Genomic DNA, 18,001 nt, shown 5'->3' on the forward strand with positions numbered 1-18,001 from the left:
TTTGACATTGTGAAAAAAAGCTGGGGAGACTAAAACAATTAAGGTTTCAAATGACCAATGATTAAGGTTATTTGGTTAAATGTCAAGGTCAAATTTTAAATTTCTTAACTGGTTAACATTTTGTTATCATGAAGCAAAGTTGATTGGAATCAAACAAGGGGTAAAATGACCAAATCTGTAGTTCATTTAATCAAATATCACATAATTTCCAAGGTCAAGGTTAAAATTTGGTGGGTATGCAGCCTTCAAAGCTAAAGAAGGTTTAAAGGTCAAAGTGAAAGCAAGAATCTCATGACCCCTTCATAATGTCAAAATAAAATATGTTAAATGGAATTTGGATATTCGATTTCCTTCACCATACTTCTATGATATCAAAATAAAGTATGTTGGAATGTGTATATTTGCATCATATAAAAAGTAATTAGATATCAATGTAGCACTGGGGTTCAGTTCAGGTTTACAGATAGACACATTGGGGGGCCCCTCACTGACAGTGTCAGTAATTTGGTTATTAACAGTGTACACGTGATCTCTCCACAGTATTTGTTCCCCGTTAGGTATCAGTGGAAATGCGACTTTAGAAGAATAAAAAGATCATGAATACAACCTCCACTAGTGATTATTCTCATAAAAGTGACGTAAAAGTTGTGAGATGGGCCCTATGTGTATAATTAACTGGTAGCAATGCTTGTACTCTATAAATTAACAGTACATTCAGTATTCCCAATGTCTTGTGTTGAGTGTGTGAACCAGGAGTATGTTTTTTAAATTGTAAATCTTGACATGAAGCAAGATTGTTGTAAAATGGAGTTTATTTAATAGTCTACCATTATCAATTAACATCTAACTGTGGCCTGTTGTCCATCGTCCACTTGTAGATATTCCTGGAGAAGTACTTGTAGATATTCCTGGAGAAGTACTTGGTAGATATTCCTAGAGAAGTACTTGGTGGATATTCCTAGAGAAGTACTTGGTAGATATTCCTAGAGAAGTACTTGGTAGATATTCCTAGAGAAGTACATGGTAGATATTCCTAGAGAAGTACTTGGTAGATATTCCTAGAGAAGTACTTTTAGATATTCCTAGAGAAGTACTTGTAGATATTCCTAGAGAAGTACATGGTAGATATTCCTAGAGAAGTACTTGTAGATATTCCTAGAGAAGTACTTGGTAGATATTCCTAGAGAAGTACTTGGTAGATATTCCTAGAGAAGTACTTGGTAGATATTCCTAGAGAAGTACTTGGTAGATATTCCTAGAGAAGTACTTGGTAGATATTCCTAGAGAAGTACTTGTAGATATTCCTAGAGAAGTACTTGTAGATATTCCTAGAGAAGTACTTGGTAGATATTCCTAGAGAAGTACTTGTAGATATTCCTAGAGAAGTACTTGGTAGATATTCCTAGAGAAGTACTTGGTAGATATTCCTAGAGAAGTACATGGTAGATATTCCTAGAGAAGTACTTGGTAGATATTCCTAGAGAAGTACTTTTAGATATTCCTAGAGAAGTACTTGTAGATATTCCTAGAGAAGTACATGGTAGATATTCCTAGAGAAGTACTTGTAGATATTCCTAGAGAAGTACTTGGTAGATATTCCTAGAGAAGTACTTGGTAGATATTCCTAGAGAAGTACTTGGTAGATATTCCTAGAGAAGTACTTGGTAGATATTCCTAGAGAAGTACTTGTAGATATTCCTAGAGAAGTACTTGTAGATATTCCTAGAGAAGTACTTGGTAGATATTCCTAGAGAAGTACTTGTAGATATTCCTAGAGAAGTACATGGTAGATATCCCTAGAGAAGTACTTGGTAGATATTCTTAGAGAAGTTCATGGTAGATATTCCTAGAGAAGTACTTGGTAGATATTCCTAGAGAAGTACTTGGTAGATATTCCTAGAGAAGTACTTGGTAGATATTCTTAGAGAAGTACATGGTAGATATTCCTAGAGAAGTACTTGGTAGATATTCTTAGAGAAGTACATGGTAGATATTCCTAGAGAAGTACTTGGTAGATATTCCTAGAGAAGTACATGGTAGATATTCCTAGAGAAGTACATGGTAGATATTTCTAGAGAAGTACATGGTAGATATTCCTAGAGAAGTACTTGGTGGATATTCCTAGAGAAGTACTTGGTAGATATCCCTAGAGAAGTACATGGTAGATATTCCTAGAGAAGTACTTGGTAGATATTCCTAGAGAAGTACTTGGTAGATATTCCTAGAGAAGTACATGGTAGATATTCTTAGAGAAGTACTTGGTGGATATTCCTAGAGAAGAACTTGGTAGATATTCCTAGAGAAGTACTTGGTAGATATTCCTAGAGAAGTACATGGTAGATATTCCTAGAGAAGTACTTGGTAGATATTCCTAGAGAAGTACATGGTAGATATTCCTAGAGAAGTACTTGGTAGATATTCCTAGAGAAGTAGGTAGATATTCCTAGAGAAGTACTTGTAGATATTCCTAGAGAAGTACTTGTAGATATTCCTAGAGAAGTACTTGTAGATATTCCTAGAGAAGTACTTGTAGATATTCCTAGAGAAGTACTTGGTAGATATTCCTAGAGAAGTACTTGTAGATATTCCTAGAGAAGTACTTGGTAGATATTCCTAGAGAAGTACTTGGTAGATATTCCTAGAGAAGTACATGGTAGATATTTCTAGAGAAGTACTTGGTAGATATACCTAGAGAAGTACTTGGTAGATATTCCTAGAGAAGTACATGGTAGATATTCCTAGAGAAGTACTTGGTAGATATTCCTAGAGAAGTACTTGTAGATATTCCTAGAGAAGTACTTGGTAGATATTCCTAGAGAAGTACTTGTAGATATTCCTAGAGAAGTACTTGTAGATATTCCTAGAGAAGTACTTGGTAGACATTCCTAGAGAAGTACTTGGTAGATATTCCTAGAGAAGTACTTGGTAGATATTCCTAGAGAAGTACTTGTAGATATTCCTAGAGAAGTACTTGGTAGATATTCCTAGAGAAGTACTTGTAGATATTCCTAGAGAAGTACTTGTAGATATTCCTAGAGAAGTACTTGTAGATATTCCTAGAGAAGTACTTGGTAGATATTCCTAGAGAAGTACTTGTAGATATTCCTAGAGAAGTACTTGGTAGATATTCCTAGAGAAGTACTTGGTAGATATTCCTAGAGAAGTACATGGTAGATATTTCTAGAGAAGTACTTGGTAGATATACCTAGAGAAGTACTTGGTAGATATTCCTAGAGAAGTACATGGTAGATATTCCTAGAGAAGTACTTGGTAGATATTCCTAGAGAAGTACTTGTAGATATTCCTAGAGAAGTACTTGGTAGATATTCCTAGAGAAGTACTTGTAGATATTCCTAGAGAAGTACTTGTAGATATTCCTAGAGAAGTACTTGGTAGACATTCCTAGAGAAGTACTTGGTAGATATTCCTAGAGAAGTACTTGGTAGATATTCCTAGAGAAGTACTTGTAGATATTCCTAGAGAAGTACTTGTAGATATTCCTAGAGAAGTACTTGTAGATATTCCTAGAGAAGTACTTGGTAGATATTCCTAGAGAAGTACTTGGTAGATATTCCTAGAGAAGTACATGGTAGATATTCCTAGAGAAGTACTTGTAGATATTCCTAGAGAAGTACTTGGTAGATATTCCTAGAGAAGTACTTGTAGATATTCCTAGAGAAGTACTTGTAGATATTCCTAGAGAAGTACTTGGTAGATATTCCTAGAGAAGTACTTGGTAGATATTCCTAGAGAAGTACTTGGTAGATATTCCTAGAGAAGTACTTGTAGATATTCCTAGAGAAGTACTTGGTAGATATTCCTAGAGAAGTACTTGGTAGATATTCCTAGAGAAGTACTTGGTAGATATTCCTATAGAGAAGTACTTGGTAGATATTCCTAGAGAAGTACTTGGTAGATATTCCTAGAGAAGTACTTGGTAGATATTCCTAGAGAAGTACATGGTAGATATTCCTAGAGAAGTACTTGTAGATATTCCTAGAGAAGTACTTGGTAGATATTCCTAGAGAAGTACATGGTAGATATTCCTAGAGAAGTACTTGTAGATATTCCTAGAGAAGTACATGGTAGATATTCCTAGAGAAGTACATGGTAGATATTCCTAGAGAAGTACTTGGTAGATATTCCTAGAGAAGTACTTGGTAGATATTCCTAGAGAAGTACATGGTAGATATTCCTAGAGAAGTACTTGGTAGATATTCCTAGAGAAGTACTGGGTGGATATTCCTAGAGAAGTACTTGGTGGATATTCCTAGAGAAGTACTTGGTAGATATTCCTAGAGAAGTACTTGTAGATATTCCTAGAGAAGTACTTGGTAGATATTCCTAGAGAAGTACTGGGTGGATATTCCTAGAGAAGTACTTGGTAGATATTCCTAGAGAAGTACTGGGTGGATATTCCTAGAGAAGTACTTGGTAGATCTTACATATCTTTTATTTGTTGGCTCTCCGTTGTCCTATGTTTGCATGTTTAATGTTTTCCCTCACATTAAACTCAGAGAAGGAGGTTAATATTGTAATTCATTCACTATTAACCTGACTGTAAATACAACAGGCAATAAAGAAAAAGAACAAACTTACATTGATTTAGAACCTATAAAGATCATTGTCTTGTGATGGTACAGGGGGAATGTAACTCTGTCTGTGGGTACAGGGGGAATGTAACTCTGTCTGCGGGTACAGGGAGAATCTAGCTCTGTCTGTGGGTACAGGGGGAATGTAGCTCTGTCTCTGGGTACAGGGGAAATCTAGCTCTGTCTGTAGGTACAAGGGGAATGTAGCTCTGTCTCTGGGTACAGGGGAAATCTAGCTCTGTCTGTGGGTACAGGGAGAATGTAGCTCTGTCTGTCTGTGGGTACAGGGAGAATGTAGCTCTGTCTGTGGGTACAGGGGGAATGTAGCTCTGTCTGTGGGTACAGGGGGAATCTAGCTCTGTCTGTGGGTACAGGGGGAATCTAGCTCTGTCTGTGGGTACAGGGGGAATCTAGCTCTGTCTGTGGGTACAGGGAGAATCTAGCTCTGTCAGTGGGTACAGGGGGAATCTAGCTCTGTCTGTGGGTAAAGGGAGAATCTAGCTCTGTCTGTGGGTACAGAGAGAATCTAGCTCTGTCTGTGGGTACAGGGAGAATCTAGCTCTGTCAGTGGGTACAGGGGGAATGTAGCTCTGTCTGTGGGTACAGGGGGAATGTAGCTCTGTCTGTGGGTACAGGGGGAATCTAGCTCTGTCAGTGGGTACAGGGGGAATGTAGCTCTGTCAGTGGGTACAGGGGGAATGTAGCTCTGTCTGTGGGTACAGGGGGAATGTAGCTCTGTCTGTGGGTACAGGGGGAATGTAGCTCTGTCTGTGGGTACAGAGGGAATCTAGCTCTGTCTGTGGGTACAGGGGGAATCTAGCTCTGTCAGTGGGTACAGGGGCAATCTAGCTCTGTCAGTGGGTACAGGGTGAATCTAACTCTGTCAGTGGGTACAGGGGGAATCTAGCTCTGTCTGAAGTACTTGGTAGATATTCCTAGAGAAGTACATGGTAGATATTCCTAGAGAAGTACTTGGTGGATATTCCTAGAGAAGTACTTGTAGATATTCCTAAAGAAGTACTTGTAGATATTCCTAGAGAAGTACATGGTAGATATTCCTAGAGAAGTACTTGGTAGATATTCCTAGAGAAGTACTTGGTAGATATTCCTAGAGAAGTACATGGTAGATATTCCTAGAGAAGTACTTGGTAGATATTCCTAGAGAAGTAGTGGGTGGATATTCCTAGAGAAGTACTGGGTGGATATTCCTAGAGAAGTACTTGGTGGATATTCCTAGAGAAGTACTTGGTAGATATTCCTAGAGAAGTACTTGTAGATATTCCTAGAGAAGTACTTGGTAGATATTCCTAGAGAAGTACTGGGTGGATATTCCTAGAGAAGTACTTGGTAGATATTCCTAGAGAAGTACTTGGTGGATATTCCTAGAGAAGTACTGGGTGGATATTCCTAGAGAAGTACTTGGTAGATCTTACATATCTTTTATTTGTTGGCTCTCCGTTGTCCTATGTTTGCATGTTTAATGTTTTCCCTCACATTAAACTCAGAGAAGGAGGTTAATATTGTAATTCATTCACTATTAACCTGACTGTAAATACAACAGGCAATAAAGAAAAAGAACAAACTTACATTGATTTAGAACCTATAAAGATCATTGTCTTGTGATGGTACAGGGGGAATGTAACTCTGTCTGTGGGTACAGGGGGAATGTAACTCTGTCTGCGGGTACAGGGAGAATCTAGCTCTGTCTGTGGGTACAGGGGGAATGTAGCTCTGTCAGTGGGTACAGGGAGAATCTAGCTCTGTCTGTGGGTACAGGGGGAATGTAACTCTGTCTGTGGTTACAGGGGGAATGTAACTCTGTCTGTGGGTACAGGGGACGTAGCTCTGTCTGTGGGTACAGGGAGAATCTAGCTCTGTCAGTGGGTACAGGGAGAATCTAGCTCTGTCTGTGGGTACAGGGGGAATGTAACTCTGTCTGTGGGTACAGGGGGAATGTAGCTCTGTCAGTGGGTATAGGGGGAATCTAGCTCTGTCTGTAGGTACAGGGGGAATGTAGCTCTGTCAGTGGGTACAGGGAGAATCTAGCTCTGTCTGTGGGTACAGGGGGAATGTAACTCTGTCTGTGGGTACAGGGGGAATGTAGCTCTGTCTGTGGGTATAGGGGGAATCTAGCTCTGTCTGTAGGTACAGGGGGAATCTAGCTCTGTCTGTGGGTACAGGGGGAATCTAGCTCTGTCTGTGGGTACAGGGGGAATGTAACTCTGTCTGTGGGTACAGGGGGAATGTAGCTCTGTCTGTAGGTACAGGGGGAATCTAGCTCTGTCTGTGGGTACAGGGGGAATGTAACTCTGTCTGTGGGTACAGAGGGAATCTAGCTCTGTCAGTGGGTACAGGGAGAATCTAGCTCTGTCTGTGGGTACAGGGGGAATGTAGCTCTGTCTGTGGGTACAGGGAGAATCTAGCTCTGTCTGTGGGTACAGGGGGAATGTAGCTCTGTCTGTGGGTACAGGGGGAATCTAGCTCTGTCTGTGGGTACAGGGGGAATCTAGCTCTGTCTGTGGGTACAGGGGGAATCTAGCTCTGTCTGTGGGTACAGGGAGAATCTAGCTCTGTTTAAAGGTACAGGGGGAATCTAGCTCTGTCTGTGGGTACAGGGGGAATGTAGCTCTGTCTGTGGGTACAGGGAGAATCTAGCTCTGTCTGTGGGTACAGGGGGAATGTAGCTCTGTCTGTGGTTACAGGGGGAATCTAGCTCTGTCTGTAGGTACAGGGGGAATCTAGCTCTGTCAGTGGGTACAGGGGGAATCTAGCTCTGTCTGTGGGTAGAGGGGGAATGTAACTCTGTCTGTTGGTACAGGGGGAATCTAGCTCTGTCTGTGGGTACAGGGAGAATCTAGCTCTGTCTGTGGGTACAGGGGGAATCTAGCTCTGTTTAAAGGTACAGGGAGAATCTAGCTCTGTCTGTAGGTACAGGGAGAATCTAGCTCTGTCTATGGGTACAGGGAGAATCTAGCTCTGTCTGTGGGTACAGGGAGAATCTAGCTCTGTCTGTGGGTACAGGGAGAATCTAGCTCTGTCTGTGGGTACAGGGAGAATCTAGCTCTGTCTTCGGGTACAAGGGGAATGTAACTCTGTCTGTAGGTACAGGGAGAATCTAGCTCTGTCTGTGGGTACAGGGAGAATCTAGCTCTGACTGTGGGTACAGGGAGAATCTAGCTCTGTCTGTGGGTACAGGGGGAATTTAGCTCTGTCAGTGGGTACAGGGGGAATCTAGCTCTGTCTGTGGGTACAGGGGGAATCTAGCTCTGTCAGTGGGTACAGGGGGAATGTAGCTCTGTCTCTGGGTACAGGGGAAATCTAGCTCTGTCTGTAGGTACAAGGGGAATGTAGCTCTGTCTCTGGGTACAGGGGAAATCTAGCTCTGTCTGTGGGTACAGGGAGAATGTAGCTCTGTCAGTGGGTACAGGGGGAATGTAGCTCTGTCAGTGGGTACAGGGGGAATGTAGCTCTGTCAGTGGGTACAGGGGGAATCTAGCTCTGTCTCTGGGTACAGGGGTAATCTAGCTCTGTCTGTAGGTACAAGGGGAATGTAGCTCTGTCTGTGGGTACAGGGGAAATCTAGCTCTGTCTGTGGGTACAGGGAGAATGTAGCTCTGTCAGTGGGTACAGGGGGAATGTAGCTCTGTCAGTGGGTACAGGGAGAATGTAGCTCTGTCAGTGGGTACAGGGAGAATCTAGCTCTGTCAGTGGGTACAGGGGGAATGTAGCTCTGTCTGTGGGTACAGGGGGGATGTAGCTCTGTCAGTGGGTACAGGGAGAATGTAGCTCTGTCTGTCTGTGGGTACAGGGAGAATGTAGCTCTGTCTGTGGGTACAGGGGGAATGTAGCTCTGTCTGTGGGTACAGGGGGAATCTAGCTCTGTCTGTGGGTACAGGGGGAATCTAGCTCTGTCTGTGGGTACAGGGGGAATCTAGCTCTGTCTGTGGGTACAGGGAGAATCTAGCTCTGTCAGTGGGTACAGGGGGAATCTAGCTCTGTCTGTGGGTAAAGGGAGAATCTAGCTCTGTCTGTGGGTACAGAGAGAATCTAGCTCTGTCTGTGGGTACAGGGAGAATCTAGCTCTGTCAGTGGGTACAGGGGGAATGTAGCTCTGTCTGTGGGTACAGGGGGAATGTAGCTCTGTCTGTGGGTACAGGGGGAATCTAGCTCTGTCAGTGGGTACAGGGGGAATCTAGCTCTGTCTGTGGGTACAGGGGGAATCTAGCTCTGTCTGTGGGTACAGGGGGAATCTAGCTCTGTCTGTGGGTACAGAGGGAATCTAGCTCTGTCTGTGGGTACAGGGGCAATCTAGCTCTGTCAGTGGGTACAGGGGCAATCTAGCTCTGTCAGTGGGTACAGGGTGAATCTAACTCTGTCAGTGGGTACAGGGGGAATCTAGCTCTGTCTGAAGTACTTGGTAGATATTCCTAGAGAAGTACATGGTAGATATTCCTAGAAAAGTACTTGGTGGATATTCCTAGAGAAGTACTTGTAGATATTCCTAGAGAAGTACTTGTAGATATTCCTAGAGAAGTACATGGTAGATATTCCTAGAGAAGTACTTGGTAGATATTCCTAGAGAAGTACTTGGTGGATATTCCTAGAGAAGTACTTGGTGGATATACCTAGAGAAGTACATGGTGGATATTCCTAGAGAAGTACTTGGTAGATATTCCTAGAGAAGTACATGGTAGATATTCCTAGAGAAGTACTTGGTGGATATTCCTAGAGAAGTACTTGGTAGATATTCCTAGAGAAGTACTTGTAGATATTCCTAGAGAAGTACGTGGTAGATATTCCTAGAGAAGTACTTGGTGGATATTCCTAGAGAAGTACTTGGTAGATATTCCTAGAGAAGTACTTGGTAGATATTCCTAGAGAAGTACTTGGTAGATATTCCTAGAGAAGTACTTGGTAGATATTCTTAGAGAAGTACATAGTAGATATTCCTAGAGAAGTACATGGTAGATATTCCTAGAGAAGTACATGGTAGATATTCCTAGAGAAGTACTTGGTAGATATTCCTAGAGAAGTACTTGGTGGATATTCCTAGAGAAGTACTGGGTGGATATTCCTAGAGAAGTACTTGGTAGATCTTACATATCTTTTATTTGTTGGCTCTCCGTTGTCTTATGTTTGCATAAGAAGGAGGTTAATACATTGTATTGTAATTCATTCACTATTAACCTGACTGTAAATACAACAGACAATAAAGAAAAAGAACAAATTTACATTGATTTAGAACCTATAAAGATCATTGTCTTGTGATGGTACAGGGGGAAGGTAACTCTGTCAGTGGGTACAGGGGAAATGTAACTCTGTCTGTGGGTACAGGAGGGATGTAGCTCTGTTTGTGGGTACAGGGGGAATGTAACTCTGGGTACAGGGGGAATGTAACTCTGTCTGTGGGTACAGGGGAGATGTAACTCTGTCTGTGGGTACAGGGGGAATGTTACTCTGTCTGTGGGTACAGGAGGGATGTAGCTCTGTCTGTGGGTACAGGGAGAATCTAGCTCTGTCAGTGGGTACAGGGGGAATGTAGCTCTGTCTGTGGGTACAGGGGGAATCTAGCTCTGTCTGTGGGTACAGGGAGAATCTAGCTCTGTCTGTGGGTACAGGGGGAATCTAGCTCTGTCTGTGGGTACAGGGAGAATCTAGCTCTGTCTGTGGGTACAGGGAGAATCTAGCTCTGTCTGTGGGTACAGGGGGAATGTAACTCTGTCAGTGGGTACAGGGAGAATCTAGCTCTGTCTGTGGGTACAGGGGGAATCTAGCTCTGTCTGTGGGTACAGGGGGAATGTAACTCTGTCTGTGGGTACAGGGGAAATGTAACTCTGTCTGTGGGTACAGGGGGAATCTAGCTCTGTCAGTGGGTACAGGGAGAATCTAGCTCTGTCAGTGGGTACAGGGAGAATCTAGCTCTGTCAGTGGGTACAGGGGGAATCTATCTCTGTTTGTGGTTACATGGGGGATGTAACTCTGTCTGTGGGTACAGGGGAAATGTAACTCTGTCTGTGGGTACAGGGGGAATCTAGCTCTGTCAGTGGGTACAGGGAGAATCTAGCTCTGTCAGTGGGTACAGGGAGAATCTAGCTCTGTCAGTGGGTACAGGGGCAATCTAGTTCTGTCTGTGGGTACAGGGAGAATCTAGCTCTGTCTGTGGTTACAGGGGGAATCTAGCTCTGTCTGTGGGTACAGGGAGAATCTATCTCTGTCTGTGGGTACAGGGAGAATCTATCTCTGTCAGTGGGTACAGGGAGAATCTATCTCTGTCTGTAGGTACAGGGAGAATCTAGCTCTGTCTGTGGGTACAGGGAGAATCTAGCTCTGTCTGTCTGTGGGTACAGGGGGAATCTAGCTCTGTCTGTGGGTACAGGGGGAATCTAGCTCTGTTTGTGGTTACAGGGGGGATGTAACTCTGTCTGTGGGTACAGGGAGAATCTAGCTCTCTCAGTGGGTACAGGAGGAATGTAACTCTGTCTGTGGGTACAGGGGGAATCTAGCTCTGTCTGTGGGTACAGGGAGAATCTAGCTCTGTCTGTGGGTACAGGGAGAATCTAGCTCTGTCAGTGGGTACAGGGGGAATGTAACTCTGTCAGTGGGTACAGGGAGAATCTAGTTCTGTCTGTGGGTACAGGTGGAATCTAGCTCTGTCAGTGGGTACAGGTGGAATCTAGCTCTGTCAGTGGGTACAGGGAGAATCTAGCTCTGTCTGTGGGTACAGGGAGAATCTAGCTCTGTCTGTGGGTACAGGGGGAATGTAGCTCTGTCTGTGGGTACAGGGAGAATCTAGCTCTGTCTGTGGGTACAGGGGGAATCTAGCTCTGTCAGTGGGTACAGGGGGAATGTAGCTCTGTCTGTGGGTACAGGGAGAATCTAGCTCTGTCAGTGGGTACAGGGAGAATCTAACTCTGTCTGTGGGTACAGGGGGAATCTAGCTCTGTCAGTGGGTACAGGGGGAATGTAGCTCTGTCAGTGGGTACAGGGAGAATCTAGCTCTGTCTGTAGGTACAGGGGGAATCTAGCTCTGTCTGTGGGTACAGGGGGAATCTAGCTCTTTCTGTGGGTACAGGGGGAATCTAGCTCTGTCTATGGGTACAGGGAGAATCTAGCTCTGTCTGTGGGTACAGGGGGAATCTAGCTCTGTCTGTGGGTACAGAGAGAATCTAGCTCTGTCTGTGGGTACAGGGGGAATCTAGCTCTGTCTGTAGGTACAGGGAGAATCTAGCTCTGTCTGTAGGTACAGGGGGAATCTAGCTCTCAGTGGGTACAGGGAGAATCTAGCTCTGTCTGTAGGTACAGGGGGAATCTAACTCTGTCTGTGGGTACAGGGGGAATCTAGCTCTGTCTGTGGGTACAGGGAGAATCTAGCTCTGTCTGTGGGTACAGGGAGAATCTAGCTCTGTTTAAAGGTACAGGGAGAATCTAGCTCTGTCTGTGGGTACAGGGGGAATCTAGCTCTGTCAGTGGGTACAGGGAGAATCTAGCTCTGTCTGTGGGTACAGGGGGAATCTAGCTCTGTCTGTAGGTACAGGGGGAATCTAGCTCTGTCAGTGGGTACAGGTGGAATCTAGCTCTGTCAGTGGGTACAGGGGGAATGTAGCTCTGTCAGTGGGTACAGGGAGAATCTATCTCTGTCTGTCTGTGGGTACAGGGAGAATCTAGCTCTGTCAGTGGGTACAGGGGGAATGTAACTCTGTCAGTGGGTACAGGGAGAATCTAGTTCTGTCTGTGGGTACAGGTGGAATCTAGCTCTGTCAGTGGGTACAGGTGGAATCTAGCTCTGTCAGTGGGTACAGGGAGAATCTAGCTCTGTCTGTGGGTACAGGGAGAATCTAGCTCTGTCTGTGGGTACAGGGGGAATGTAGCTAGATCTGTCTGTAGGTACAGGTTGAATTTAATACTACCGGTAGGTATCTGGAGTATTATATTCTGTTCATGGGTACAGTAGGAATTTGATATTGTGCCTGGGTACTGAAACTGAACCATCCTGACTATTATTCGTTTATATGATGATTTCATTTAGAGAAATTTTGAGATGAGTGGGCTAAATCTTGTTTCTTATAGTGTCAGAACTGATCCGTTTGTTTGTTGATAGACCGAGGCTTGGAGTCATAAAAATGTTTATATTAGATATAAGAGTACCATCACTAGCTACATCTGTCTTTTTTTATAGATCAGATAGCAATTTTACTTTGCAACCCATTAGATTCTTCAAGGTCATGAGGGTTAAATGTGTTAATTTTTCTATGTAGCTTCTTCTGAAGGCCACAAGTGTGTGATATTTAGTCTGTTATTTGGCAAGAAAGGGTATTAAATGGAATCATAAATGAATGCATTAGAACAAGTCATAAAAGATAAAATTATGCAACTGCCTTCTCTTCATAACCTTCAAGTGTGTGATGAAGGCCCAACTTAAGAAAATGCCAGTACCTCTACAATGAATAAGTATAACGTATAACGTATTATAATGTATTATATCATACAGGTATAAAGTACATCACTGCATGAATAAGTATAACATTATATCGTACAGGTATTACATCACTCCATGAATAACTAACATTATATCGTACAGGTATTACATCACTCCATGAATAACTATAACATTATATCGTACAGGTATTATATCACTCCATGAATAACTAACATTATATCGTACAGGTATTACATCACTCCATGAATAACTAACATTATATCGTACAGGTATTACATCACTCCATGAATAACTATAACATTATATCGTACAGGTATAGATGTATTACATCACTCCATGAATAACTAACATTATATCGTACAGGTATTACATCACTCCATGAATAACTAACATTATATCGTACAGGTATTATATCGTACAGGTATTATATCGTACAGGTATTATATTGTACAGGTGTTATATCGTACAGGTATTATATTGTACAGGTATTATATCGTACAGGTATTACCGTACAGGTATTATATCGTACAGGTATTATATTGTACAGGTATTACATCATTCCATGTATAACTATATATACCATTATATCGTACAGGTATTATATTGTACAGGTATTACATCATTCCATGAATAACTATATATACCATTATATCGTACAGGTATTATATTGTACAGGTATTACATCATTCCATGAATAACTATATATACCATTATATCGTACAGGTGTCGCATCACTCCATGAGTAACTAACATTATATCGTACAGGTATAGATGTATTACATCACTCCATGAATAACTGTACTATTATATCATACACATATTACCTGACACCGTGAATAGCTAAAAAATATATCGTACAGGTGTCACATGAATCATTTTTATCGTACAGGTGTCAGCATGAATTGCTTTTTTCGTACAGGTTCTACGTGACAAATTTGGTGTACATTGTTTCCTTGGTTTGACTGCTACTGCCACACAGTCCACTGCTGCTGATGTTGCTAAGCACATCGGCATCGAAGATTGTGATGAGGCGATAATCCGGGGCCCACCAGTACCTAGGAACCTCTTCCTGTCGGTATCGCGGGATGAGGATAGAGATCAGGTACTCCTACCTTTACTCTAACACTTCTGAATTACTGTATGTTCCACACTGTTCCTAACTTAAAAATATTTGTCGATATCTTCCCAAATTAATGGGCGAGCACCACTCGACAATTACTGTAAATGCTGTAGTGTTCCTGTGAGGTTGATGTTTTCCTGATCCTCTGCGGACATCCAACTACAGTTAATTACAGGAAGGGGCGGTAGGGGTTAGGGAGGTTGTCCCACTACCTTTTTAAGTTCTATTATGTTTTCTTGTTTTAGTCTCTGATCGGGATGCTACAGGGGAAGAGATTTAGTGACTGTGAGTCTATCATCATCTACTGTACTCGACGTGAACAGACCGAGCGACTTGCTACACTAATCAGGACATGTCTGAAGGAAGAAAAGTCTCAGGAGTGGGAGGATGGCCTTAGTAAAAAGAAAGGTCAGTATTAAAGGTCAAGGTCACAAGTCTTAGGATTAGGAAAATGGCCTTAGTAAACAGAAAGGTCAGTATTAAAGGTCAAGGTCACAAGTCTTAGGATTGGGAAAATGGCCTTCGTTAAAAGAAAGGTCAGTACTAAGGATCTGTGTTATAGGTCAAGGTCACAAGTCTCAGAACTGGGATGATGGCATTAGTAAAGTGATAGGTCAGTATTTAAGGTCACGGTCACAAGTCATAGGATTGGGAGGATGGCCTTCGTAAAAAGAAAGGTCAGTACTAAAGATATGTGTTATAAGTCAAGGTCACAAGTCTCAGCGTTCAGATTATGGCCTTAGTGAAAAGCTTATGAATGAGAAGATAGACTTTGTTAAAAGACATCAGTATAATAGATCAAGGTCATCACATACTTTAACATTGCCTCTAGGACCTGAGATGATGGCCTTGTAGATAGAATAACCCCAGGCTTCCTAGCTTGACGTCTAACATTATAAAGAGGAATCTATTCCGACTAAAGCTAGTGAGTGTATTGTGATTTATATACATTTATTCCTAATCAGTCTGATCTACTCCTAAGTGTGTGTCACACTCAACTGATCGTTAGGACCATCAGCCTCTTGTTATAAAGTAGTCAGTGTCTCCAAACATGGCACTCTTGTTAACTGTGACAAGAAGTAGGGACATGAAGACTACCTAGAGCTTTCATAAGTTGAGTACCTTTTATTTGTGCGTTTCCATATAAACATATTCCCTATTATTTATATAAACACTCCTGAACCTAGATCTATATGCCAAAATCTAATGCCAAAATCAGGATTTCAAGTTGACAAGGGTACATTATACGAGGGTTGATTGATATGTTGTGAGCCTCGTATTAAAGGAGGTACTCAAGGATGTTCTTTTTAAGTCCTACTATTCTGACTATATAGGGCCGTGTACCCAAGGACTGGTCTCATTTGGTTAGTTTATATCTACGAGGTAGCACTCTATAGTAAACAAGATAAGCAGCTTTTGCAGAATGGACAAAATCGGTTAGGGTGAAAGAGTCTGTCATTGCCATGACTGCCATGCATTCACGATTGTGGCTTTAAATTGATTGAACATCCGCCTTATTCACCTGAACTTGCTCCATCAGACTTTCATCTATTTCCAAAACTGATAACAGCTATTTCAGGCACCCTAACCCTTACCCTAATCCTAACATGCAGTGGATGACTTTCTGAGCAGCTAAGAAAAGGACTTCTAAAAGTGGCATTGAGGCCCATAAACACCACAGGCAAAAGTTGAAAAATAATACAATGTGTCCGGCAAAATTCAAATCCTTCATTATGAGGCTCACAACTTATCATTCAGCCCTCGTAGATGTTCATATCTTTTGAGATAAAAAAAGTTTGATAAAATCTACATAAACCTGAATTATTCAGAAAGAAATATGAAATGGCCGAAGTTGTTGATACCGATTGCTACTTCAGCAGAAAATCTAATAACTTCTGTCTCCTTTAGGAGGAAGGAAAAAATATGCTTTCTGGGATGCAGAGAGTTACCATGCAGGTTTAACTCCAGCTCAACGCAAGAGAGTCCAAAATGCTTTTATGTCTGGGCGACTGAGGGTTGTTGTGGCGACAGTGGCCTTTGGTATGGGTCTGGATAAGTCCAATGTCCGTGGAGTCATCCATTATAATCTCCCGAAGAGTTTTGAGAGCTATGTTCAGGAGATTGGTCGAGCAGGAAGGGATGGAAGAGACTCCCATTGTCACCTATTCTTGGACTCGGAGGTAGGGGATGTTTATTATGTTACCGTACAGTGTACTCAATCAGTTTTACAAGGAGGACTTTTCTTGCTTGCCAACTTTTTGTGGAAATTTTCAAGTTTTTTGGGAGGGGATGGGAAGGAGGGGAACTATGTAAGAACAAATCTTGGGCTATATATTTGATGCTGCCCTTCTGGACTTATTGGTTTTTTGATCAATGAAAAATTTCTACTGGTATTTTATGTCTAAACAGGTCCAAAATTGGTTGTTTCCTTCAAAAAAAATGAAGAGTTGGCAAGTATTTTCTTTTTAAAGTTGAATATCATGGTTCATGTAACATTGCCATCTTTCTATGTTTTACCTGAATATTGCTCAGCAAAGTTCCATTTGTTTGGACACTTTTGTTTTTTTCGGACAGACAGGTAAAATGAAAATGGGATAAAGGTAAGTTTTTACAACACAAGGGAAGACCTACAGGACAACCCAGATGATACCTGTTACTGTAGTCTTACCTGACTGATGTATACATATCATTAGTATTACTTGTGATGTACTTGTGTGTACCTTAATGACAGGGATGTAAGATACAGGTGTAAGTGGATTACGCCTTTACATATGAATTTTGTGGTAGATACAGTATAAGTCAAATTACAGATATAAGCTAAAGGTCTGTAAGGAATATAAAACTACATCATACAGCTGTCGTTCTGAGGACTCTTCAGTGATGCTTGGGGTCTGTAACAAATGTAAAACTTCATCCTACATCTGTCCTTCTAGGACTCTTCAGTGATGCTTGGGGTCTGTAACAAATGTAAACCTTCATCACACAGCTGTCTTTCTGAGGACTCTTCAGTGATGTTTGGGGTCTGTAACAAATGTAAACCTTCATCACACAGCTGTCTTTCTGAGGACTCTTCAGTGATGTTTGGGGTCTGTAACAAATGTAAACCTTCATCACACAGCTGTCTTTCTGAGGACTCTTCAGTGATGTTTGGGGTCTGTAACAAATGTAAAACTTCATCCTACATCTGTCCTTCTAGGACTCTTCAGTGATGTTTGGGGTCTGTAACAAATGTAAAACTTCATCCTACATCTGTCCTTCTAGGACTCTTCAGTGATGCTTGGGGTCTGTAACAAATGTAAACCTTCATCCTACATCTGTCCTTCTAGGACTCTTCAGTGATGCTTGGGGTCTGTAACAAATGTAAACCTTCATCCTACATCTGTCCTTCTAGGACTTGTCATTGATGCTTGGGATGTAAAGTGTGGGAATTGAGTCGGGAGGAAATCCACCATTTATTTCCTCTGGTGCTCTCAGTTATACTTGTGATTTGAACTCTCAGGTGGGTACTAGATGTGGCAGAAATCAGAGAAAATTATTGTAGATTGACAGATTTATAATATATATAATTGATGTAAAATGATATTATTGAAGTTTTGTTTGGAGTTGATTTTAGACATAAATTGCATTGTGAAATTGACTGTTGCTTCGATTCCCTTCCTGTATTTGTCTGTCATAACTGTATTTTCCAGATCTGTTTCACATTGGTTCATTGTCATGTAACATAAAAATATCAAAGATCACTGTTCAATGTGGCATGTTACTTTCAGTTTTAATCTACATTCCCTTGAGGTCATAGGGGTTAAATTTTTTAAATGCTCCAATGACTTCTGATTGATCAAAGGTCTAGAATCA

General features: G+C 41.8%; 1 protein-coding gene across 1 annotated transcript in view; it reads left to right on the forward strand.

The window, feature by feature from the left end:
* LOC117338495 (ATP-dependent DNA helicase Q4-like) overlaps positions 1-18,001 on the forward strand; it is a 263,643-nt gene that overhangs the window by 63,464 nt on the left and 182,178 nt on the right. Inside the window, exons 14-16 of the mRNA XM_033899851.1 lie at positions 13,949-14,131; positions 14,395-14,557; positions 16,058-16,329. Of these exons, the coding sequence (XP_033755742.1) occupies positions 13,949-14,131; positions 14,395-14,557; positions 16,058-16,329 (618 nt within the window). The remainder of the gene's footprint in view (positions 1-13,948; positions 14,132-14,394; positions 14,558-16,057; positions 16,330-18,001) is intronic.

Source organism: Pecten maximus, chromosome 11 (genome assembly GCF_902652985.1).
Source record: "Pecten maximus chromosome 11, xPecMax1.1, whole genome shotgun sequence".
Lineage (NCBI taxonomy): Eukaryota > Metazoa > Mollusca > Bivalvia > Pectinida > Pectinidae > Pecten > Pecten maximus.